The sequence below is a fragment of the Fusarium odoratissimum genome (assembly GCF_000260195.1).
Source record: "Fusarium odoratissimum NRRL 54006 unplaced genomic scaffold supercont1.3, whole genome shotgun sequence".
NCBI classification, from domain to species: Eukaryota; Fungi; Ascomycota; class Sordariomycetes; order Hypocreales; family Nectriaceae; genus Fusarium; species Fusarium odoratissimum.
In genome coordinates, this window is record NW_022158689.1 from 837529 (window position 1) to 859524 (window position 21996).

Here is a 21996-nt window from a genome sequence, read left to right on the forward strand (position 1 = left end):
AGGACGGCCCGAGCTGGAGAGTGTCTACAGCGGTCAAATCCCCTAACGTTACGAGTTTAGCGGATTACACTGCACCAAGCCAGAGGTGGGGGCGGGCGGAAAGCCTCCACTCCAACTTATTCTCGACTCAGTTTAGCAGAGCCTCAACACCATCATAGATTTTCTGTCACAGCTATTTATTCTCTCTGTGTAGACATTCATTATTCTCTTCTAGACCATGAAACTCTCACGAAGGTGACACTAGATCAATACAACCCCAATAATTCTCTTAATACCCTCCAATGGCCCTCCGTTTTCTCCCTGCCAGAGCCGTTGTCGCCCGCTCATCGGCTTCTACATCGAGCATCACCAACCTCACTCGTGCCTCAACACCCCTGCACCGCTCATTCATCACCCTCCCATCCTCCGAACCTCAAAGATTAACCGCCAACCGCACTCTACCATACCCCCATGAACCTCTTTACGATCTTATAGCCGACGTGGATTCTTACTCATCGTTCGTCCCTTATTGCTCTCGCTCTCGAGTAACTCGCTGGTCCGATCCCGACCCCGATACCGGGCGACGCTACCCCACACTCGCTGATCTACATGTCGGATGGGGAGGCTTCGACGAGGTCTTTACAAGTAGATTGCGCTGTGTTCCTGGCCAATCTGTCGAAGCCATCAGTGGGGAGACTGCTCCTGGGGGTACAGGGCCTGACGCATCGGCTGTCTTCCGGAGCCTTGTGACACGCTGGTCGGTGAGACCAATTTCTGGTCCACCTTCACCGCGCACTGAGGTCTATCTATCTATCGACTTTCAGTTTACAAACCCACTCTATGGTGCTGTAAGTGCTGCTGTGTCAGATAAGGTCGCCAGCATGATGATAGAAGCCTTTGAGAAGAAGGCCTTTGAGAAGCTAGGACCTTAACGGAAACTCTAATATTGCATACATTAAGTATTATTTGGGTACCTCCCCCCTTTCCAATCCAATTCACATACCTTGATGGAGTCTTGAAGTAGTCTAGATTACTTGCATAGAGTCAGGTGGGCATACCACTATTCACTTAAACGCATGACACAATAGAAGGGACCAAACCCAACTCACTCACGTTGATCAAAAATAAGCTTAACTTTAAACAAATCATTCTTCTTCCTACTCCATTCATTCTACATGACGCGTGTCTAGGACGGCCGTGTCTATCAAACGTGCTCGTCCGCCATATCCAGATCAGAACCAAAATCAAACCAAACGGACAGATAAAAAAAAGAAAGGAAAAAAAAAAATAGAGCGTCATCTTTGCGCCAATACCTGGACTTGGCCATCTTCTGGCACAAACAGAGCCAAGATGATCGATACAAGTCTTCAACATTGGATCGTGTTCCCATTCCCTCCGTATCGTCGTTTCAACCATATCATCATACTCCGATCCACATGCATATAGGACAATTCGTGACGCCTCTGCGATATGAATACGCTAACCATGAGTTGGGAAAGGATCAAAATTCCACTGTCTCGTTTTTCCATCTTAGACAACAGTAGAAAACCCCAAAAGAAACTGCCAAGGAGATGTTTTCGAAATCAGGCCGGCAGCCGATGCCGGCGAGGTATCTGCAAATAAACAAGTAAAACCGTAAAATCAAATCAAGCTCAAACGATCATTTTCTCATGCTGACATGTCAGTATGGCACCTCATTTCTTGCTAGGCCTGGACGATCGTTAGCTTGTTGTCTCAGTAGTTAGGAGGACTCGAGAGCTCACTTCTTCTTTTGAGGTTTGCCAAACAAAAAGCCTGCCATTCCTGAGTGATCCTTGGATGCCTTCTTGTGCTTGCTGGACTTGCCAGGGGCGGGGCCGACGGTGACAACGTTGGGCGGCATTGGCATATCAGGTCGAACACCTCCTCCGACAGGCCATCCCGCGGGCGGTCGAATTCCTCCAGGGGCCATACCGCCAGGAGGATGCATAGGAGGTCGCATACTTGGGCCCATGGGACGGGGTGGAATAGGAATAGGACCCCCGTGCTTGTGTCCATGCATGCCCGGCGCGCCAGGCATCTTGGGGTGTCCCAGTGGAGGCATCTTGTCCATTGGCCACATCGTCATGGTGATAGCCCAATCAGGCTGAACCACCTTCTCCCAAACGGATGGCAGGATGATCTCGCCGTCGGGGCCGATAAGATCATAGTGACCTTCCATCACATGAGGACCCAAAACATCAACTTGCATGAAAGCTTGCTTGATGAGATCTTCCATTCCCTGCAATATCGTTAGCCATTGCTCGTCGCCCGTCATGAACTGAAGTACATACCTGCCAAGTGGCACACAAGTGGAAAGGGAAGCTGAACTTTCGACCAACCGCATCCTTGAATCGGATTGGGGCCTGCTCAGCCTTCTTCTTAGACTCTTCGAGCTTGACCTTTGTCTCCTCTTCAATTTTCGCCTTAAGTTCTGCGGCGGCTTTCTTAGCGGCTTCATCAGCTGCGGCAGCTTCTGCTGCCTTCTTTTTTTCCTCCTCGATTTTCTTAAGAGTCTCAGCCTCTGCCTTCGCGCGAGTTTCCTCTTCGAGCTTCTTGAGCTTTTCGGCTTCCTCGGCCGCTTTCTTTGCGGCAGCTTCCTTAGCCTCTTGCTCAAGTCTCATGAGGCGCTCGGCTTCCTCCTGGGCCTTCTTCGCGGCTGCGGCCTTTGCATCAGCCTCCTCTTGTAGTGCTTTCTCAAACCGAACTCGAGCAAGTTCTTCAGCACGCTTTCGCTCTTCCTCCTCTTTCTGCCTCTTCTCCTCAGCAGCCCTTAGTTCAGCCTCAAATTTCAGTCGAGCTTCTCTTTCGGCCCTGACCCTCTCTTCAGCTTCTCTCTTACCACGCTCCTCCGCTGCCCTCAATTCAGCCTCGAGCTTCAGACGAGCCTCTTCTTCGGCCTTGGCCTTGGCTTCGGCCTCTGCTTTGCGCTGTTCGGCGGCTGCCTTCATCTCTGCTTCATACTTTTCTCGGGCCTCCCTTTCTGCTTGTGCGCGCGCTGCAGCCTCAGCCTTCCGTTGTTCTTCAGCTGCCTTCGCTGCAGCCTCGAACTTCTTTCTGGCTTCTTCTTCAGCTTGGATGCGAGCCTCTGCCTCGGCCTTTCTTCGGTCCTCAGCGGCCTTCATCTCTGCTTCAAATCTGAGCCGAGCCTTCTCCTCGGCTTCTGCCATAGCACGAGCGTGCTCCTGAGCGCGTTTCTCTTCAGCCTTTCGTTCGGCTTCCATTCTCTCTCGGGCAGCTTTTTCTGCCTCAAGCCTGGCCCTTTCGATCTCTTTCTTGGCTTCCTCTTGGGCCAGTCTCATGTCCTCCATTCTTCGAGTGAAGGCTTCCTCGGCTTCTTTTCGGATTTGTGCCTCAGCTTCTTTTTGCTTTTCGGCAGCCTTGACCTTCTCCTCCATAGCTTTAAACGCAGCAATCTCAGCTTCCAATCGAATCTTCTCCGGATCTTCTTTGGGGGGAGCGGGTGTGGCTGGCTTGGCAGGAGCCTCAGTAGGCGGAGGAGGTGGTGGTGTAGTGAGTTGCCCAGGTGGTATTCCAGCCATGTGGGGTGGCCCGTAGAGAGGATGAGGCTGTACAGCGCCATAGTAACCACTTGGAGGTTGTTGATAAGGCATCAGATCATACATGCCTCTTCCTTCGCCTCCATAGCCAGCACCGTAAGGGCTGGCAGGTTCGCCATAGCCGAAAGGCACCATCTGGCTGTTAGCAGGGTATCCCATATAGGGTCCCATTTGGTTTTGATATCCTGGCTGCTGGCCTCTGCCGTACATTTGACCGGGGCCAGGGCGCCCGCCGGGCTGGGGGTGCCCATAAGCGCCACGGCCATAGGCGCCATACCCACGAGGATCTTCCAGATTGGCGGTGGGTGGCGCTGCACGATCGCGCCGCGGTCGACGGTAAGACTGTCTAGGCTCCTCTTCAGGTTGGTAAAGATCCTGGGGAGGACCTTGTTGACGGGATTGCAATTGATGAGGTGGCGGTTGGCGAGGAGGTAATTGCTGGTGATGAGCAAGCTGCTGGTGGTGTGGTGGTGGATATTGAGGTTGAGGCGGAAGCTGGTGAAGAGGGAGCTGATGCTGACGCTGAGAGAGGTGATGACGATAATGTTGATCGTGGTCGCTAGTTGAGGCAGAGTCAGACGGGCCAAGACCGTCGTCTTCGTCGTCGTATTCGTCGTCGTAAAGGTCCTCTTCAGAGTCGGTGTAGTCCTGGCCGGTCTCCTGCGAAGAATCGTCGCTGTAAGATGCTGTCCCAGAGGCGGACGTCTCAGTAGGACGAGTGCCGGAGGTAGGGGCTCTGGAAGAAGGGCGTTGTTTGAGCCTGGTAAGATGAGAGTGTGAGCTGTATGATCAAGAGAGTAATGCGCAATAGATGAAGCGCAAGTGTAGGAGAGACAAGTAAACAAAGCTAGAGGGGGCGCAGTTGAGACAACTAGTACGGTGGATATGAGAGAGACAAGAAGGGGAGGGAGGGGAGGAACGCAAGCGCTGAAAGATATGGGTAGGATGGTAATGGAGGGAGGGGACTCACATAGCAAATACTTGGTGGGATGCCCTCTACCCACGACAATCCACAGGAGAAAGCCGGAGTAAAGGCGCTGAATGTAGGTTGGAAAGGAAGAAGATAGGCAACAAGCACAAGTAATGCTCAGCTGACAGGGTAGAAACAATGCCTAGCAACCCCCAAAGTAACAGAGCCAACGATGGGGGAAACGGAGGACGAGGTGGTAGCCGCAGTAGAAGAAAAAAAAACACAACGGCAAGTGTTTTGGTACGAGGGTCGTGGCGAGGAAGAATTGGACTTGCGCGACAGGCGTAGAGTGAGGGGTCGTAAAATTAAGTGAGTACGCCACCAAAAGATGATGAGGGCGTGACAGCGGAAGGGAAAGGTCGGCTGGTCACGAAAGCAGTGAGACGGGGGAAATGCCTGCTTGTGAAGCTGGTGCGGAGTCGCAGAACAAGAAATGAACGATGGTGCCTTGTGGTTGCTGACCGAGGAGGGTACCAAAGTTGTATCTAGCAGAGTGCTTGCTTGCTGTACGGCGCACGTTAAGATCAGGCGCAAAAGAGTGTGGGCGGGGTGGATTCAGGCGGCGGTTGCGAGGATGGAAAAGCGGCAGAAATCGATCGGCGGTGAGGGGTTCCAGATCGTTTACTGATGGGCCACTGGTCGAATTCTGACCAATACAGTTGGGAGCGGCGTTAATAATGTCTGCAGAGGTCGAATTGATGTTTTGCCTGCAGAGAATTAGCTCTCTTGTTAACCAAAAGACAAATTGACAAACAACCGCTCCAGAGTGAATCAATGGAAACGACGAACGACCGTTGTATCGCAACGGCGAAAGCTTGTCGAACCAGAGCTGTGGGTGTGCGTGTAAGTAAAGTATACTTTAAAATTCGGGTGTGTCCGTACGGTCTAAATTTTTTGAAAACGGACAAACTTGGTGGTCACAGGATGCCAGTCCGAGCTTCGTGTGTTAGAGGAGATCAATGATTTCAACTAAGAAGACGACAATCAGTTAGTAAAGTTAGACACAAGGTAAAAAAAAATCATCTAGATAAAATCTTGAAGAGTGAATATCCCGGTTGGTCAGGATCTTAATCCCTTGCATGAGGACTGAGCAACATAGTGGCGCGGAAAAGTTTCCTGCGAACCCAGTCCCTCGACTCGAAACGGTGATCTGAACAAGACAATGGGTTGGATATTGCCTTGAGACTAGGAGAATAGCGTCGATTGAGCACCAGCACAACGCTCGATCACCAAAGTTTCCTGCATCGTGAAGCCATTCCAAGTGCTCACTGGGAGGACTTGCTGGGCACCAAAACATCGTTCTTGTCAGCCGCCCTGAACTGGGGCACCCTGGTTCGTCGCCCTGTCGATGGAGTCGGTGGGGACCCTGTTAGAGTATTCATGCTGCTAGCGCTCGTTGGGCTGGAGTTGGCGGGATGTTTAGGCGGTCCATCGATCTGAGTGGCCGTGCTTGAAGCCCTTGGAGTACTTGGCTCCCAAACTCCCGGTTTATCCCAGGCGTCCACTGCCATTTCCAGTCTGTCAAATGGCTCTCCCCTGTGCGCATCTACGTTTTGGGTCTTCGTAGGCTGGTGGTAGGGTGTCAAGGTCTGTGAAAGCAGCTGCCCAACCCTGTGTGGGGGCCGTAAAGAGCGAGCCTCAAAGCCTAATGGTCCTGCTGGTCATGGAAAGGACCTAGAGCTGTGGCAGGGAAGGGAGAGTGGCAGTGGTGATGTTACTGTAACGACAAAGTATTGTAGCATCGCCGTAGGAGGAGCAGACCGCAACGAGGTACGAGAAAGAGTGCCTGAGCAAGGTAGTCCAGATGGAGGTACTGCGGACTATGTGCGGCGGTGTTTCTTTGGTTCGCAGAGTGGGCATGGCCATGAATGAATGAGTGAATGTCATGCAGTTATTGACCTGCTTCCCGTTGATGCTAGCTAAAAGCTACCGCCGGGGCATATTTGCTTGCTCAGCTGTTTTGACATGACCAGTGATGGTCACATGGACCATCTTTTCTGGAGTTGAGCCCACCCCCAGAGACACATCCGAGACAAGAAAGGTGTCCATGCGGAGAAGAGAGAAAGAGAAGGAAGATGATGCTAGAGAGGGAATGGTAGACATTATTGGAGTCAACACATACCTTGTGACGGTATAGTTTGATGTCTGTTTGAAGATATTGACGAGACAAATTCGATAGCAACGGCAAGACAAGTCTAAACCAAAATCCTATCAACAAAAGCGTTGTTGTTTGATGGATTTTTTTTGTGTGAATCGGTAGTGGACGGTAACCAGCTTGTTTAGCGGGGACTTTGACGATGGAGGGGGTGGTGGGGTGAGATTAATGTATTTGTAGTAGCCCGAAGCGTGCAAGTGGAAGTGTAAGTGCAAGTCAAACAGTGACTTTCTGTTTAGAGCGTGAAGGAATCAAGATTCAGTTTCATTCGGTTAGATAGGGCATGGATGGACCCATGGAATGGATGGAATGAAAGACTTCTTTCAGTAAAAGAGATTTCGTTTCGAGTTGTACGCACAACAAATAAGAAGAGAGAGAAAAAAAAACAAGGAAAATGACAGCAAAAAAAAGAAAGAAAAAAAGGAGGCCTAGGGCCAGACTCTCTCTGACTCTGGCTCTGACTCTTTCTCTTCAGCTGGGCTGAAAAAGGATCCAGGGATACCATGGCGGTGCTGCAGCCCAACGTTACGCAGTCTCCAGTCAAAGATTGGATACACAAATTTTTTAGTTGCTGGGGAGGCAGACACAGAATTCCAGTGAATCGCTGCTTGAATCGCTGACCGCCAAAATGATATCGATGTCTCTTTTTTAGCGCCGAGGTCAACCGCTTGTTGTCGAACCCAACACTACTAACTTCAAAAGTGGACATCATCTGTGTTGTAGACGGGATATATCGCGTTTCAACCTGGAGATATACTGGAGTTTCTCATATCATCATGGAACAGGTAATTGAGCACATCTCAAACAGAGAGTTCCTGTCCGACAAAGGCTGCGCAACGTCATTGTCCAATGATATATCATATTCGACCGTTTGCGAAACGTGTAATCGGAACGGACCGAGGCGCAGTGTCGCTATCCGAACTAAAAATCACTGTATAATTGAAGTGGTGAAGTTCGCAATTGATTATTCGGTATCAGATAAAATTATAGGAGAAAAGAAGTAGAAAGAAACCTCAGGCATTGGCAAACTACGAGGCCCTTATATCCCTAATTCACTGTCATTTTTGAGTTCTGTTTTCCCCTTCTTCTTTCAGTCAACGAGAACAAAGCAAGCCTATCGCCTCGCAATGATCCTCTTCAACCCGCTACCCCATTCCGCGACTGGCTAAAAAGCACGATTTGCGCCCCATTTCCAGCGTTGAGGCCCGAAAGTAGGAACCCAAGGCCAGCTCATCCATCGTGAGACACCCACAACAACTCCGTGAACTGCAACAATAAACAACAGGGTTTCCATCATGGTTGTGATCAAAACTGCTGAGATTTGCATCCAGCTCAAAAGTCTTCAACGGTTGTGTAGAGATGTTGAATTGAACTTGCTCATCTGCCTCTCATATTCACACATACTCATCTCAACTTGATACCACCTAGCCAGGAATAGCAGACACCAAACATTAGCATTTCCACCTTCCCGCAGAGCCTCAGCCATCCAGGCGTAGCCAAGTGGACAGTGGCGAAGAAATTACAACCCATTTTCACCACGAATTGGCTTCCATCTGACACCTTTCAGCAGTCCATCCCCTGTCACTATGAACCCAGCGATGGAAACAGCCGGGTGAAGAATGTCGCTGAATAAGCCCATCAAGGAGGTATCAGCGGTTTAACTCAATACAAATCCCATATTACAAAGAATGGGTTGAGAACATGTCACCACGAGACCCAGACCCTGGGTGTAAGTTGAGTTAGTGATCAACCATCGTCCCGCTGGTGCCATGGCGGTTCGCTTACAAGTGATCCATAATCAGGGCCATCATTGGCAATCCATGGAGAATAAACGTGATGTTCCGCATTCAACGTGGAGAAAGTCAATCTCTCTGAGTTTCGAGTTTCAATGCCCATGGTGTCCTGATCACTGTGAGACCCAAAACATCGGGTATTCTAACCCTTAGACCAATCTTGGTGGTACTCAAAGATGCTTCCTGTGGTATTACAGAAGGGAACCGAAACTGATCCCTCTGTTGCTTGTTGTAAATTTCTGCCTAAGCCAGCAGTTGGTATTGGGTAGCTCCAGTTCTGTAAATTCAACACATCGCCCCTGTCAAACTTGATTATCACCCACCTCAGAGTCAGGTATACCCCACCGACCTGTCCCTGTATGGCGCCACGTGCAGATGCCCAGCAATGCCGAGTTGGGCATTGTTGCCTCCACTTCTAAGTTATCTGTCAAAGCCTCAGAGGACCGCTTTTGTCTGTCTTATGCTCTGCCTCTCCCATTCCACATTTTCTAGCCCAAGACCCGTCGGCCGTTGCAAGTGAACTAGTCAGGCACATTCACGCACCGGACTCCACGGGAAGAACTTCCTGTCAAAAATATGGTACGTGTCTCGACCACGCCTGTACTCGCTGTTCTGAGTCACAGCATCGCAATGCAGCAAGTTTGCCTTGTCATCGGGCGAGACTCTTATGTGCTGTATGCGTCGCTCACCGGACGACCTCTGCCGATGACTTGTCAAGAAGCTCGCGAGCCGCAGCAATCTCGTCTGCATTGTATCCTTGCCACAGGGGTTCCCGAGCCCCATATCGACGAACGATCTCCGCTAGCTTCGCTGTGGCTGCCTGGTTCAATTTTGTAAGAGTCTGCTGGTCTGGCAGAGAGAACTCATCACTCTCTGATTGCTTCTTGAGCTTGGCATATTCAGCCAGAATCTTATCAGTGACCTTCTTCAGGCCATAATAGCCCCGGAGATAGTCTTCGCAAAGCTCAATGCTTCGGCAAAATCGCTTTACCGAGCTCGCCAGGTACTTCTGAGGAGATCCATCACTTGTTTCGTTGGCTGCCATCAACGTCACCTCGCCTAGCCTTGCGTGCAACTATTCAGTAGTGTCAGATAGGGTCGTTCCTAAGAACCGAAAAGTAACGTACGTTCCACGCATTTGGTGCTAGCACAAGAACCTCTTCCATAGCGTAGATAGCTTGGGAGTACAGGCCTTGAGAAAGGTAGAGGTCCGATAGCTCAGACCAGGCCTCGGCATCTGTAGGGTTGAACTCGAGCAACCATACTAGAGCCGCGATTGCCTCCGTTGTCTTTCCCATGGATCGCAAAAGAGCCACTCGTCGCTTCGCAATATACTAATGTTTGTCAGTACGACGTGTTGATGGCCACAAGACGTCGTCATGCTCACAATGTTTGTTCCATCCTGCTGCAGAAGATCCTCGTATTCCTTCAGCACTTCCTGAAGCTCGCTGTTGTTTGTCGCCTCCGCCTCCTTGATCAATCCCTTGAGTGCCATGACGCGTTCGTTCTCATCGCCGAAACGCAATAACAACCTTTCCAGGCACAGATGAGCTGAATCGTCGTCGCCTGTTCGAAGACATGTGATAATGAGGTTTTCGTAGATCGTCCATAGCTCAGGTGTTTCGGCTGCCGAAAAGAGTGATACAAGAGGAGAAGCCGAGAAGGCCTTGGGGTTGCGCTTCAAGATGATGGGAGCTTGTTGCGCAAGGTGGAGAGCTTCAGCAGGTGATAGCTGGCCTTGTGGCCTGGTGAGAGAGGGGACCATATTGCTACAATGAGTTTGTGACAGTCGCTTCGGTGTAAGTATCGAATGTTCGGCAGAATAAAGGGTCTTATAGTGACAGATTCGGTGGGAGGGAAGGATGGCGTTTATCGTCTACCTCACAATGATACAGGTCAATTGAACACAGGAGGCTTGATGCTACGTGCACCATCGACCACAATTCGCATATGATTGGCTGCTTGTCAGAAGCTTTTGGGCTACGGGTTATCTAATAGTCCGATAGAAATCGTTAGGTCTTCTAATTGGATAAACTCCGCCCCACACTCAAATATTCCAAGACAAAATCAATCTCTCCACAGAAATTTTTCTTGAACCTCGAGCATCCTTCTTCCTCACTTCCGCAGTGTCAACTACTTGTGCCGTAAAAAGCACACTGCTTGCGCCTGCGAGTGCATGCTTCAAGGACATCACGAGTCCAAGATGGCGTCTTCAGCGCCAAGTGGCGAGGCCGTCGCGAGCCCGATACTCGAGTCGATTCCTGTCCAGGACATGGCCGCGTTGGACGTCAAGGATCCGGTCACCGAGGCCGTCACCGAAGCTGCCGTACCCGAGACTGAGGCTGCTGAGGTGCCGCCTCATCGATCGCATGACCCTACCAACAACTTGAAGCGGAGTGATCCCTTCCAGTTCGGTAGCCGGTATTTGAATGAAGGAGACGATGTCTTCGAGTTCAATGCCTGGGACCACGTTGAGACTGACGATGCGTACAAGGAGTATGCTGAGGAGCAGTACGCGAAGCAGCGTCAACATCCTGTCTCGGACTTTGAAAAGAGTAAGTCAACCACCCAAAACTCCACACAGCGTGCCTTTTCCTCCTGGTGTCCTGATGATACACAACCAATGCATAGTTCATCTGAATCTACTGAAGACAAACTATACCTTCTTATTCTTTCGCTCCCATCTGATTTACATCATATCCACACATTTCTTCTCACAATCCTAAACATTGAAGAGTTGCTAACATGACAACCCAGGAAAATTCAGTCAGGACCCTGCTAGATGGTGGAATTTGTTCTACAAGAACAATGCCGCCAACTTTTTCAAGAATCGCAAATGGCTCCAACAGGAATTCCCTGTTCTGGCCGAGGTAACCAAGGAAGATGCCGGTCCTAAGGTCATCTTGGAGATTGGTGCTGGAGCCGGTAATACGGCCTTCCCTGTCTTGGCCGAGAATAAGAACCCGCAACTGAAGATCCATGCCTGCGACTACTCAAAGACAGCCGTAGAGGTCATTCGCAAGAATGAAGCGTACAACCCTGAGTTTATCCAGGCTGACGTATGGGACGTCACCAGTGATGACTTGCCACCTGGACTCGAGGAAGGCTCCGTAGATGTAGCCGTGTTGATTTTCATCTTCTCTGCTTTGTCGCCTGATCAATGGGCCAAGGCTGTTCACAACGTCCACCGAGTACTCAAGCCGGGAGGCCTGGTCTGCTTCCGAGACTATGGAAGAGGAGATCTGGCCCAGGTCCGGTTCCGCAAGGGTCGATACCTGGACGAAAACTTTTACATCCGAGGCGACGGCACACGTGTTTATTTCTTTGACAGGGATCAGCTCGCCGATATCTGGACTGGCAAGATGACCAACGAGGATGTTAGGGCTACCCTAGAACCTGCCACTGCCGACTCGACAGCTGAGGCCGAGAATGGTACAGATGCTGCTCAAAACTCACACATAGAGGAGATCAAGACAAAGATACCCCTGTTCGAGGTGGAGAAGCTTGGTGTTGATCGACGATTGCTCGTCAACAGAGCCTCAAAACTCAAGATGTATAGATGCTGGCTACAAGGTCGCTTCAGAAAGAAATAGACTATAACATCTCAAGATGAACACATGATTCTTTCCTTATATGTGTGATGTGATGAGGCTCCTACACTATAATCCTGGTACTCTAGTAGAGTAAAAGATCACGTATCTTGGCTCTCTCGTCAGCACCAAACCCTATGCCGTCCAGGTAGGCATTTAGTCCACCATATTTGTCATCGAGGTGTTTTTGGATACCAACAATCATATCATCCGCAGTGTGAAGCCACTCGTCTGTCAATCCGATTTCACGAATCTCAATTAGACGCTGTTCACGTTCGGGAATAAGGGCCTCGTCACTGAGAGCATAGTCATACTCAATAGCCGAGACAGGAACATCGAGGATCATAAGCACCAGCGCGCAAATGAGACCTATTCAGGAGTCAGCTCCAACACGAGTCGAAATATGGGGTCTTATTACCTGTGCGGTCTTTGCCCTGAGTGCAGTGAACGATAGAAGGAAGAGCAGCCCGGTTGGCATAAAGTGACAGAGCCTCACGAATCTCCCGAGTGGATTGATCGATCGTATCAAGGCCTAAGCCTACAAGTCCGCGAGGAATCATGACCTGCTGCCCGAGGATATTGATCGCTTCAGTACGGTAGCCACAAACAAACAGGAACACCACACGGCTAAGGAGAAGTCAGTGACTAGTTTCGACACGGAGGTGTTCACTACTCACAAGAAGTCCCACCATGAGAGCTGACTTAGGAGGAACAGTTCGAAGGGGCGTCCTGTGATCTTGACTTGTCGATAGTCCAGTCCAGATATTTGGAGTGGTTCAGCAAGAGCTTCATTGGACTTAACGAGAGCAGGAATATTGGACTGTTCCTTCCGTCGTTGTGCTTGGTTCAGGTGCTCGGTTCTTGGTGCCTGTCAGTATGTCGTTCTTTTGAGGAACCTTTCAGTCTCACTTGGTCCTCAGGTCTATGACCATCTTGATACCCAGTTCATCTCTGATGAGCTGTCTGTCTGAAAGAGTGGCATCATCTAGAGTTGTCTTAGCAATTGTCAGGTGCATCTATGTGTGACATTCATACCTGGTCTGGCAGAGCGGTAGAACAAACCCTCACGAATTCGCCTAATGAGAATGAGTTAACAATGTCTCCTCGCACGCAAAAAGCCGTGATACCTTGTGCCTAAAAAGTCATTGACCGTTTTGCCAACATCGCGAAAGTTGAGAACGTTCTCAAGGCCAACAGAGGAAGTCATAATGGTTTGCCAAGAAACCTGATGCGTGGGAATAAAGTTAGCAAGTCTAATCCAGGGTCCTCAAGCCACCGATAGGATTGCAGCTGGCTGTGCACGGTAGTTGCAGCGCATTGACGATGAACTAGTGAGCGGACAGGAAGAGACCTGGAGCAACATCAAGTTGGTGTGCAACATAGACTTGAAACCAGGGTTTGTAGCATTACGAGAAATCGATCAATCAAGCCAAATGCGCCTCAAGAGATCGGAGGGTTCAAAGCGGACGCTAGGAGAGGGCTAAAACACACCAAAAAGGCGACGAGCAGCGTCGATCTCAATTTCAATACCGAAAACGCCGAGTGATCATTCCGGAGCTAAGAAAAGACAAGATGCACCGTTGATTCTCAGGTGAAGATACAGATTCCGTCCGAAGTTTCAGGTACAGACTCTGTTTCTCTTCCAGTAACTTGAGGTAGAGATCTGTCTGTTGCCTGGTCGAGACTCAACCTTGTGGTTTCGTGTCTAGTCGTTCTCAGCTTGATCTTGGCTTGATAGGTTGAGCAAAAGAACCATCTAATGCCAATTGGGAGATATCTTCAATGCATGACGGGAAGCTAAAAAATTGCTAAGCTGATAGAGATACAGTGCGAATTGATAGCGGTGTGATGTGGTGTGGCAGTGTTACAGTCGCTACGTAGTGGAGAGACAGGAGGAAGCTGAGATAGCTGAAGATGAGCCATTCGCTATTGATAACGGTGACAAGACAGGGAATGCCTGGAGAGAGCTGTGTTTGGAGAATCTCCACTGTATTCAGCTCCCAAGGGGACGGAGTTCCCATACCGAAGAACCAACAATCAAAGCTGAATATCATGAGACAACCTGGATACTGTGCTCCTTCCGGCTAACACTAGCCACTAGCGTCTGCACCTGAGATCATCGCCAAGGACTATGTGACGTCACAACTAGCACTATCTGGGGTAGCGCATCACAGGTCTGGGAAGGGAAAGAGCTACGGCAACGACCCTGACGTATGCATCCCCATGTGAAGGAAAGAGGTAAGGAAGGCAAGCACCGCACCGTCCGACTTGTCTCGGGGCCAACGAAAGAACGACGCCATTTGAGTGAGGGCGCCACGAAGACGACGGTCTCCTTTGATAGCATCATCATCATCATCATCGTCTCAGTGAATAAATCTTGCTTTTACCCATATTTCACTCTATTCTTTCCCTTCTGTTTCCTCACGGTTGAGAGACAACACCAAATACACGACTAATACCTACGCGAATCCTATCTCCATACAGTATCGTCACTCAGCATTTATCTCGTCTGTTTTTATATTCCCTGCAAAGAGACAGCCCATTCGTCTCCACCATTGAAGCAATTCCGGCTCAAGACGAGCACCCGGCATACCCATGTTCGACATAGAAACTGTCGATTAATATCAACTGCATACAGCATTACAACCGCCAAGCGCCTTGGGAATCCATAAAAACATATTGTAACAAGGCCCTTGGCCCTGTCGAGAGCTTATCACCACGCCGAGCCTATCGCGGCCAATCTATTCCCTCGCATCGTATTCCATTGAAGTCTCACCCGTCCGAGGCTCCAATACGAAGGGCTGAGCCAGCACCCTTCTGACGTCCTTATACTGATGCCCACCAGCACATCCCAGCAACCAACCATGATCCAGTCACAGCCGGCAGCGGCCACAGGTATGTACCGGCATCCTAGCGATATTCGTCATCCGCCCACGCATGGCCCGGGTCTTTTCTGACATATACATAGTGGCCAATAACTCTGGTCGTCTCAAATACGCAGATCCTCGAGATCTTCCTAGCTATCCATCTGCTGGTCTTCGTCCTGACGGTGCCGCTGCAAGTGCCGCTGCTTCACTTGGATGGTCTAATCAAAAAACCATCGAACTTTGGAAACCTGACAAAACCTCATCCGCATCCGCTGCTGCCGCTTTAGCTAAGGATTACAAGATGGCTCCAACATGGGAACCAACATCCAACTCTGCTGGCCACAAAGCCGCACTTCTAGCTGTTGGCTCTGCTAATGCTGCCTTAAACCAATCCCCAAGCCAGCGCAAGTCACACGAGGGATGGGGAAATTCTGCTGCTACTCAGGCATTCAACACGAATCGAGCCAACTCAATGCGACAGCCCGACCCAAGAGCATCTGATACTTCGCTGCAGGGACAAAAGTCTCTGGCCGCAGCCAAAGGTGCTATGTCAACTACTAGACGACGAGCTAAATCGACGCCATCAGCACCAGACTCTCATGCTCCATCATCCCCTAAGACTAACACTCGACCCGATGCGCTCAGCGGAGCTGCACTTGCTCACAAAGCAAGCCTGAGGGCCAAGCCGGCAACAGAAAACGCCGGTGCGGTGCCAGTCACTACCATGACTCGCAACATGTTCACGTCTAATCCGCCAGTCAAACCGGAGGTAGATGAACGACAAAACAATGAGCAACTTCATGCTTCAGCGGTTGCGATGGCCCGAAAGATGTATTCACATCAACAAAAGATTATCGACGAAGCCAAGGAAACCCATGGGCAAGGCTCTGATGCACCACAGCCAAAACCATACATTAATCTCCAAGACGCTGCATACAAACAAGCACAAGAACGACTGGCGAAGCTTGAACAAGAACACCAGAAGAATAGAGACTACCAATCTTACTATGGAAACGAATCGTCGCCTAGACGGCGGTTTACACTGACATCCAAGCTGCGTCGTCGCTCTTCTAGCGACGGTGACCTTGACGATAGACAACAATCCGAAAGAATACGACAGCAGATGTCACTCTTCTCCAACAAGCTTTCAGAGGTTGATCAGAAGAAGCGACAGGATGATCGCAACGCGCTTCTTGCTGCGGCACAACGCAACGTCAAGGCTCGATTGCAAGGTATGGATGAGAAGGTTTATCATGAAACTGGCCAGGTCAACCCAACTCTGATGAGTGAGTGGGAGCTTAAGGCTCATCAGTTGGCGAGTGCTAGCCACGAAACCCGAAATGCAAACAAGGGCAAGATCGACATCGGAGGTGGCAGATTCATGGATTCTCACGATATAGACGCCATCGCAGCCAAAAGAATGCAGCCCCTTTTGGATGACATTAACGAGAAGGCTGAAGTTGAGCGCGAGCGACTCGCTACACTCAAGATGGAAGAGGAAGCAAGAAAGGCTGAGCAGGAGAAGCAAAAGGCGCGCGACCGCGAAACTAAAGAAATCACAAAGAAGCTTAAGGGTACGTCCACAGCAAATATTCATTTGCAATGAGCCTGACTAATTCATTTCATAGACCAAGAGAAGCAGGAGTACAAGGCCAAGAAGGCGGAGGAGAAGGCGGCACGAGCTGAAGAGCGACGCCAGGCCAAGGAAGAGAAGCAACGGTCCAGGGGTAACACAGCTGTCTCTGGCGAAGAAGCTATTGATGATGGTGCGAGCACAAGAAGCGAAGAGGCTGTCTCACCTCCTATTGTTGCACCAAATGAATCGAGTGAGCCTAGTGCCCCAGCAGCTATCGATACAGAAGCTGGCACAACGGAAAGGGGCCGCAGAAAGCTCAGCGATGCTGCATCACCAACTTCCAAGGTCAAGGGATGGATCAAGAACCGGTTTTCACGAGGCAAATCTCTCGGAGAGAAAGACCACGAAAGCCACGGTGACAAGAGAAGCAGTTTCATTGGCGGAGCCGCTCTCCGGGATACTGATGCAAATGAAAGTTCAACAAGTCTGGACAACCGGGCTACGAGCATGCGAGATGTCGCCCTTGCCGGTCGCAGCGCAAACGCTGAGTCAAGCGACCACGACCGGGATGTACTGCATGATTCGCGCGGCATCAGCCCCGTGAGCAGTCTAAGTGAAGACGAGGCGGTTCCGGCTCTTACTCCCCCCCCAGCAATCAAAGACCCTGCTGAAAGGAAGAGCCAAAGCCCTTCACGGGACTCGAGATTCAGAGAGATGATGGATAACTAAACCAGTATTGTTGCAGGACAGGAGTTTGGAAAGGAGGCATAATGATGGGATTGGTTTGGATTACGCCTGGCGCAAGAGAATGGATTGCTGTGTATCTGTAAAGCGTCATTCGTTTTTAACAGCAGGACTATAGCAATTGGGGAAGTTGAAAGGGTTATCTCACTATTGGTGTAAACTCAATGTCTTTTTTTGAGCTATGACGCAGTACATGTACGGAACTTTCGGATGAACATTACGACTATAACATGGTCAGCTACGATGATGAGACAAAGCAGGATAGTGGTTGGCAATACAGAGTAATATACCTCATAAAGTACGAAAGACGACGAGTGACATGAAATTGTGACTTATTATGTCAACATTGTTTAATTAATTGATAATCATTATACATGAGGCAATTCCTCTTCAAATTCATCTATCCAGATAGTTCATGTACGAGCGCATGATGTAAGCCACGAAATACAATCCTGTAAACGAGCCAATTCTCGCTCGGTCCCAACGCCATGCAAAGAAAGAAAAGGGGAATCATTCCGACATTATTCCATAGAACATAAAGTTTCGTGTGTAAAGTATTACAAACGTTGAGTCTAGTTTGTTGTACTGTGATGGGTCAAGCATATGATATATGCGACCTGTCTAGAAGTCTCTGGGAGGCACACGGTTACCGTTCTGAGCCATCTCGACATCGGTACGACCGTTTGGGGCTGCGTCAAAGTTACTTCGCGACCCGTTACTGGGACTCGTCGAATCAGAGAGGGCAGAAGGCATGTAGTGAGACTTTTGGTACCTTGCGTCAGGGCTCTTTGTGCGAACGGCAGGATAGAGGTCGATGACGAAGGAGACGGCGTAGAATGTGAAGATGAAGGATATGACCCATTCGAGGATCGCGGCGGCGTTTCGCTTCTTAACGCGGCTGCACACACCAAAGGCGATGATGAGGAAGAGCTCGACGAGGATGAAGGTGAGCTTCACCCAGAATGACATGCGAAGAATACGATGCTCGCGGTAGTCTGAAGGTTTGTTAGTGGGGTTTGCATGGTTGTTGAAAAGGGAGGACTCACTGATTCCAAGGCGTTGATACTCCCAGCAGATAAAGACAGCCGAGATCAAATAGCCTCCAATAAAGAGCGCCAAAAACGTGTTGTGCAGTCTGCTATACTTGCCGGTCTTGAAGATAGAAAGACAGATAAGTCCCACGGTTCCGACAGTCGCAAAGGCGATGGAGAGGCCGCTGAGGATCTTCTCCATGAGTGTCGTGTTGGGCACAAGACGGCCCCGATGTCGCAGCCATCGCTCAGACAAGAATGCAGCATCGAGAAAGATGGAGGTCAAGACACAGCCGACAATGAAGAGAGGCTGAAGACGGTCGGCGCCGACATTGGAGATGTAGGCGATGTCGGAGTGAATCGATTGAGTGGGATATCGACGCCCATGTTGATTGACTTGCCACTCGAGGAGAAGACCGAGAAGCATCCCGAGCCAGACAAGCCCTGAGATGACTGGAAACCACTGATCGTGTTAGTATCCAGGTATCCTCTCAAATAGTTCATGTAAACGTACCCAGTATGAAAAGATGCCTTTCACAGCCATTGTGTGATTTTATGCGGTGACTCTATAATGTGATGTGATGATGTTGCTGTGAACTTGGTGTTTTGCAAAACTGGCGATACGGGCAAAGGCAGTGACAGCAGCACCTGACCTAAAACTTGCTTGGCAGGGACAGAGTAAATGAAATAGATGGAACAGGTACGAAGAGAGAGGAAAAAGAAACAGGGGGCAGGGTATTATATTCCCGTATGCTTGGGCTTGGGATTATATTATGGGTCTGCGTTACGTATTGCAACTTCAGGGTTTCGATCTTAATAGTTCCAAGCTTTTTCTTCTCCTTCTCGGCCGGGAACTGTAGTACTTTAAGATCACCACTAAATACTCCACGGCCGAAGATCTTTCGGGCCCTCGGACGTGTCCGCGGCTCCTAAAGTCCGGGATATTTTACGGCATCGGACATACCATCTTTTTTTTTAAGGCGGTGCTCATCACTCATCAGCCTTGTTACAGCGGAAAAGAGCCAAGAATGGCTGTGGTAACTCTTTAATGACTTGGCATTGACGCGGCGTTTACAGGGGGGGGGGGGGGCTACGCGGCAGTCAAAACGTGCTTGCAGTGGCGTAGAAGGGGAAAAAGAATCACTAACTAATGCGAATGGGGTAATTGGGTATTCTTCAGCTGCTAGAGAGAGGGACAGAGAGGATCATAGAATGAATGGAGTTTATAATCGAATGACATCATCCCATTTGTTTACATTGATTACATCACAATCTTCGCTTACCAACGTTAGTCTGTCACTGCCCAAAGCAAGCCTCAGCCAACGACGTCGTTCAGTGGAGACACTAAAGATTTAAGGGGGGGCCTCGCAGTGAGTCTAAGCTAATCCTTGCATGAATCATGAGCTGAAGCAGGGCTCTTACATTGTAACCTTGGACCTTACTCGAGTATCCAATCACTCTCAACGAGTAACATTCACTCAACTCACTCAACAGCCAAAACTACTTCAATACACAAAATTCAGTTTTATTATTAATCAAATCAACTCTTCATTCTCCCGCACATGTTCTTTTCTTCTGTTAAACACCCGCAGCATCGATACTGTCGTCCACATCTGTCATAGCACCATGCCTCATAACCACAACAGTGTTTTCCGCGGCGTTCGAGCTTGTTATGCGTCTCGTAGTTACTAGACTCAATGTTAGTAATGATCCTTATCAAAAGAGATAGAACCCCGGTCGTTGACACGAACCTCATCGCGATGATCGTGGGGACCCTTGTGTTGATGATCATACTCATGCTCGTGCTCGGGATCTTTATCCTCGTGCTTGTCCTCATGCTTGTGCTCGTAGTGATGCTCATTCTCGTGCTTGTGGCCGTGCTTATGTCCGTGGTGGTGGCCATGTTCGTGGAGATGGCCATGTCCGTGGCCGTGCTTGTGCCCATGCTTGTGCCCGTGGTGATGGTTGTGGTAGTGCTTGTGCACCTTCTTGTGCTTGTGCTCTCCATCGCCCTCGGAATCCTCCTTGCCGTCGGTCTTGTCCAGCGACACTCCATCCTTGAAGTTCTCGCCTGTGATCAGAGGAGTGTAGGGGAACTTCTCAAAGGCGGCCTGGACACTGCCCTTGGTGGAGCCATCGTTGGCACCCTGCTTGGACATGATGATCTTGAGGCTCTTCTTGCACTCAACGCGGCGATTGATCTCATAGACCAAGGCCTGTTCAAAGTCAGTGTCAGTATGTCTTGGTTCCTCTCATCTCAAGGGTAACTCACATAGTTGGAAACACGAAGACTGTTGATGGCAGTGAGGACAGGTCGTTCAACCTCCCCATCAAGAGTCTTGGTCTGGTGCCGCAGGAGCTTCAGGAGGCGGATCAGAGCATCGGCATACTAGAGCAGTGTCAGCACAGTAACCCCTGAAGAGGCTTTTGGTGGAACTTACGTGAAGGAAGCAGCCAACGACAGGAGAGTCGTTTCCACAGCTGAAGCACTTCTTAAGAGTGGTGCTGTCCACGTACTTGTCAAAGGCATCCAGCCCATGCTCAAGGCTGTAGATCCTGTGAACAATTTTCTTTCATTTCGTGTTAATCATGTCAGAGTTGTGGGTTCAAGAGAGCAACTAACATGCCAACACTCCGCATCGCTGCCACAGTCATAGGTCTGGACAGCATGAATGAGCTCCTCGACGTCCTTGGTGGCATAGTGGAAGAGCTTGCAAGTCTTCTCCTCAGTGAGGACAGCGCAAGGCTTGATGGGATGCTTGTGCTTGGTGATGTGGATATGCTCATGGGGATGAAGATGCTTGTGCTTATGATCGTGGTCCTTGTGATGGTGCTTGACCAGGTCAGGATCATGGTGATCATGGTCCTTGTGCTCATGCTCCTTGATCTCGAAGGGGCCGTCTGGGAGAGCAATACCAACAACGGCCGGGACTGCGCAGAGCGCAATGAAAGGTAGTGACAGCCTCATGTTGGAGTCTGCAGCAGATTAAAAAGAGTGGAAGTAGTGCTCAGGGGATGTAACGAAAGTGAGGAACGACACCGAGAAAGACGGAATAGGTCAAGAATCGGAGCAGTCTTAAATAACCATCATAGCTCGTGTTTGTCGTCTCATGCCAGAGACTCTGGTAAGTTCGAAGAATCATCGACTTATGATTCCAAGCCACGATGGTGAACTCTTCAGCCATCAGATGGATAGCCATATTGGCAACCGGTGAACAGTTAACTCTATGATACATACAAGCAATTGCAGGCAAGATGTCCCATACCATCAGCTCAATATTACCACCATCCTACGATTCTCAAAGCCTCGTACTCATCACTGTCGGGCATTTTGAAAGGATGCTTTAGAGATCTGGTCCTCGAAAGATGCCCCTCACGAGGCGTCCGTATAACCGTATTCGCGGACAGTCAAAGGGAGGCCAAAACCGCCGAGATACAACTCCGTTACTGTAGCACCGTCGCGCCCCTTTCACTTGAAGGCACCGTGGTTTCCTCGTTTCCACAGGCGACGAGCATCTTTGCTACAGCAGAAGGCACTCAATACGACTATTATGCTTTCAAGGAGGCCACAAGGTAAGAATAATACCGCCGGTTGCTGTGTGCATCACTCAAAGTCAATCTACGCGGTTAAAAGTCTGTTAATTCGCGTGTCTTTCGTGTCAAGAACACGCAAGTTGATAATAAGGAGAAAGTGATGATGTTCTTGGATGGTC

At 49.8% G+C, this 21996-nt stretch overlaps 8 protein-coding genes across 15 annotated transcripts; 3 read left to right on the forward strand and 5 right to left on the reverse strand.

Moving 5' to 3' along the window:
* The first annotated feature begins 102 nt into the window (after window positions 1–102).
* FOIG_02702 (uncharacterized protein) lies at window positions 103–1139 on the forward strand. Its single transcript, XM_031200079.1, has one exon. The coding sequence runs from the start codon at window positions 282–284 to the stop codon at window positions 909–911; it is 630 nt and encodes a 209-aa protein (XP_031069847.1). The 5' UTR covers window positions 103–281; the 3' UTR covers window positions 912–1139.
* On the reverse strand, window positions 131–6992 carry FOIG_02703 (uncharacterized protein). 3 transcript variants are annotated; one of them, XM_031200080.1, is made up of 6 exons: window positions 5410–6573; window positions 5285–5356; window positions 4528–5234; window positions 2292–4317; window positions 1743–2239; window positions 131–1689 (listed from the first exon to the last, which is right to left on the reverse strand). In XM_031200080.1, coding segments are annotated over exons 3-6 (2541 nt in total). In that variant the 5' UTR covers window positions 4530–5234; window positions 5285–5356; window positions 5410–6573; the 3' UTR covers window positions 131–1673. The 3 variants fall into 3 exon arrangements, with proteins under 3 accessions (XP_031069848.1, XP_031069850.1, XP_031069849.1); XM_031200081.1 differs by adding an exon at window positions 6650–6992 and having other exon boundaries at window positions 1027–1689; window positions 4528–5356; window positions 5410–5496; XM_031200082.1 differs by lacking the exons at window positions 4528–5234; window positions 5285–5356; window positions 5410–6573 and having other exon boundaries at window positions 2292–4515.
* Window positions 6993–8523: 1531 nt separating this feature from the next.
* Window positions 8524–10414, reverse strand: FOIG_02704 (uncharacterized protein). The gene is made up of 3 exons (XM_031200083.1): window positions 9863–10414; window positions 9603–9809; window positions 8524–9550 (listed from the first exon to the last, which is right to left on the reverse strand). The coding sequence occupies exons 1-3, from the start codon at window positions 10238–10240 to the stop codon at window positions 9161–9163; spliced, it is 975 nt and encodes a 324-aa protein (XP_031069851.1). The 5' UTR covers window positions 10241–10414; the 3' UTR covers window positions 8524–9160.
* Window positions 10415–10432: 18 nt separating this feature from the next.
* On the forward strand, window positions 10433–12903 carry FOIG_02705 (uncharacterized protein). Its single transcript, XM_031200084.1, has 2 exons — window positions 10433–11030; window positions 11233–12903. Exons 1-2 carry the CDS (start codon window positions 10652–10654, stop codon window positions 12066–12068), a joined length of 1215 nt encoding a protein of 404 aa, XP_031069852.1. The 5' UTR covers window positions 10433–10651; the 3' UTR covers window positions 12069–12903.
* FOIG_02706 (uncharacterized protein) lies at window positions 10433–13994 on the reverse strand. Of its 4 annotated transcripts, XM_031200086.1 has the most exons (7): window positions 13557–13994; window positions 13193–13290; window positions 13101–13141; window positions 12975–13050; window positions 12743–12925; window positions 12484–12692; window positions 10433–12434 (listed from the first exon to the last, which is right to left on the reverse strand). In XM_031200086.1, exons 2-7 carry the CDS (start codon window positions 13270–13272, stop codon window positions 12151–12153), a joined length of 873 nt encoding a protein of 290 aa, XP_031069854.1. In that variant the 5' UTR covers window positions 13273–13290; window positions 13557–13994; the 3' UTR covers window positions 10433–12150. The 4 variants fall into 4 exon arrangements, with proteins under 4 accessions (XP_031069854.1, XP_031069856.1, XP_031069853.1 ...); XM_031200088.1 differs by having other exon boundaries at window positions 10433–12692; XM_031200085.1 differs by having other exon boundaries at window positions 13193–13994.
* A 227-nt stretch (window positions 13995–14221) lies between these two features.
* FOIG_02707 (uncharacterized protein) lies at window positions 14222–17639 on the forward strand. The gene is made up of 3 exons (XM_031200089.1): window positions 14222–14960; window positions 15034–16506; window positions 16561–17639. Exons 1-3 carry the CDS (start codon window positions 14900–14902, stop codon window positions 17235–17237), a joined length of 2211 nt encoding a protein of 736 aa, XP_031069857.1. The 5' UTR covers window positions 14222–14899; the 3' UTR covers window positions 17238–17639.
* Window positions 16507–19260, reverse strand: FOIG_02708 (uncharacterized protein). Of its 3 annotated transcripts, XM_031200091.1 has the most exons (3): window positions 18798–19260; window positions 18299–18746; window positions 16507–18247 (listed from the first exon to the last, which is right to left on the reverse strand). In XM_031200091.1, exons 1-3 carry the CDS (start codon window positions 18825–18827, stop codon window positions 17874–17876), a joined length of 852 nt encoding a protein of 283 aa, XP_031069859.1. In that variant the 5' UTR covers window positions 18828–19260; the 3' UTR covers window positions 16507–17873. The 3 variants fall into 3 exon arrangements, with proteins under 3 accessions (XP_031069859.1, XP_031069858.1, XP_031069860.1); XM_031200090.1 differs by having other exon boundaries at window positions 17562–18746; window positions 18798–19159; XM_031200092.1 differs by having other exon boundaries at window positions 17562–18247; window positions 18299–19159.
* Window positions 19261–19983: 723 nt separating this feature from the next.
* FOIG_02709 (uncharacterized protein) lies at window positions 19984–21987 on the reverse strand (the record flags this gene model as incomplete). The annotated part of the gene is made up of 4 exons (XM_031200093.1): window positions 20907–21987; window positions 20725–20853; window positions 20556–20672; window positions 19984–20499 (listed from the first exon to the last, which is right to left on the reverse strand). Exons 1-4 carry the CDS (start codon window positions 21249–21251, stop codon window positions 19984–19986), a joined length of 1107 nt encoding a protein of 368 aa, XP_031069861.1. The 5' UTR covers window positions 21252–21987.
* Window positions 21988–21996: the final 9 nt, after the last annotated feature.

Bases quoted from the DNA above. Each gene is read 5' to 3' on its own strand.
- FOIG_02705 (XM_031200084.1), top strand. From the start codon at position 10,652: ATGCTTCAAGGACATCACGAGTCCAAGATGGCGTCTTCAGCGCCAAGT. The intron at 11,031-11,232 runs GTAAGTCAACCA...ATGACAACCCAG, and splicing joins TGTCTCGGACTTTGAAAAGA to GAAAATTCAGTCAGGACCCT.
- FOIG_02706 (XM_031200086.1), bottom strand. From the start codon at position 13,272: ATGACTTCCTCTGTTGGCCTTGAGAACGTTCTCAACTTTCGCGATGTT. The intron at 13,051-13,100 runs GTATGAATGTCA...AGACAACTCTAG, and splicing joins CTACCGCTCTGCCAGACCAG to ATGATGCCACTCTTTCAGAC. The intron at 12,926-12,974 runs GTGAGACTGAAA...ACAGGCACCAAG, and splicing joins GTCATAGACCTGAGGACCAA to AACCGAGCACCTGAACCAAG.
- FOIG_02702 (XM_031200079.1), top strand. From the start codon at position 282: ATGGCCCTCCGTTTTCTCCCTGCCAGAGCCGTTGTCGCCCGCTCATCG.
- FOIG_02708 (XM_031200090.1), bottom strand. From the start codon at position 18,827: ATGGCTGTGAAAGGCATCTTTTCATACTGG. The intron at 18,747-18,797 runs GTACGTTTACAT...TAACACGATCAG, and splicing joins AAGGCATCTTTTCATACTGG to TGGTTTCCAGTCATCTCAGG.
- FOIG_02704 (XM_031200083.1), bottom strand. From the start codon at position 10,240: ATGGTCCCCTCTCTCACCAGGCCACAAGGCCAGCTATCACCTGCTGAA. The intron at 9,810-9,862 runs GTGAGCATGACG...GACAAACATTAG, and splicing joins AGCAGGATGGAACAAACATT to TATATTGCGAAGCGACGAGT. The intron at 9,551-9,602 runs GTACGTTACTTT...ACTACTGAATAG, and splicing joins TAGCACCAAATGCGTGGAAC to TTGCACGCAAGGCTAGGCGA.
- FOIG_02707 (XM_031200089.1), top strand. From the start codon at position 14,900: ATGCCCACCAGCACATCCCAGCAACCAACCATGATCCAGTCACAGCCG. The intron at 14,961-15,033 runs GTATGTACCGGC...ACATATACATAG, and splicing joins ACAGCCGGCAGCGGCCACAG to TGGCCAATAACTCTGGTCGT. The intron at 16,507-16,560 runs GTACGTCCACAG...TTCATTTCATAG, and splicing joins AATCACAAAGAAGCTTAAGG to ACCAAGAGAAGCAGGAGTAC.
- FOIG_02703 (XM_031200080.1), bottom strand. The intron at 2,240-2,291 runs GTATGTACTTCA...ACGATATTGCAG, and splicing joins ACTTGTGTGCCACTTGGCAG to GGAATGGAAGATCTCATCAA.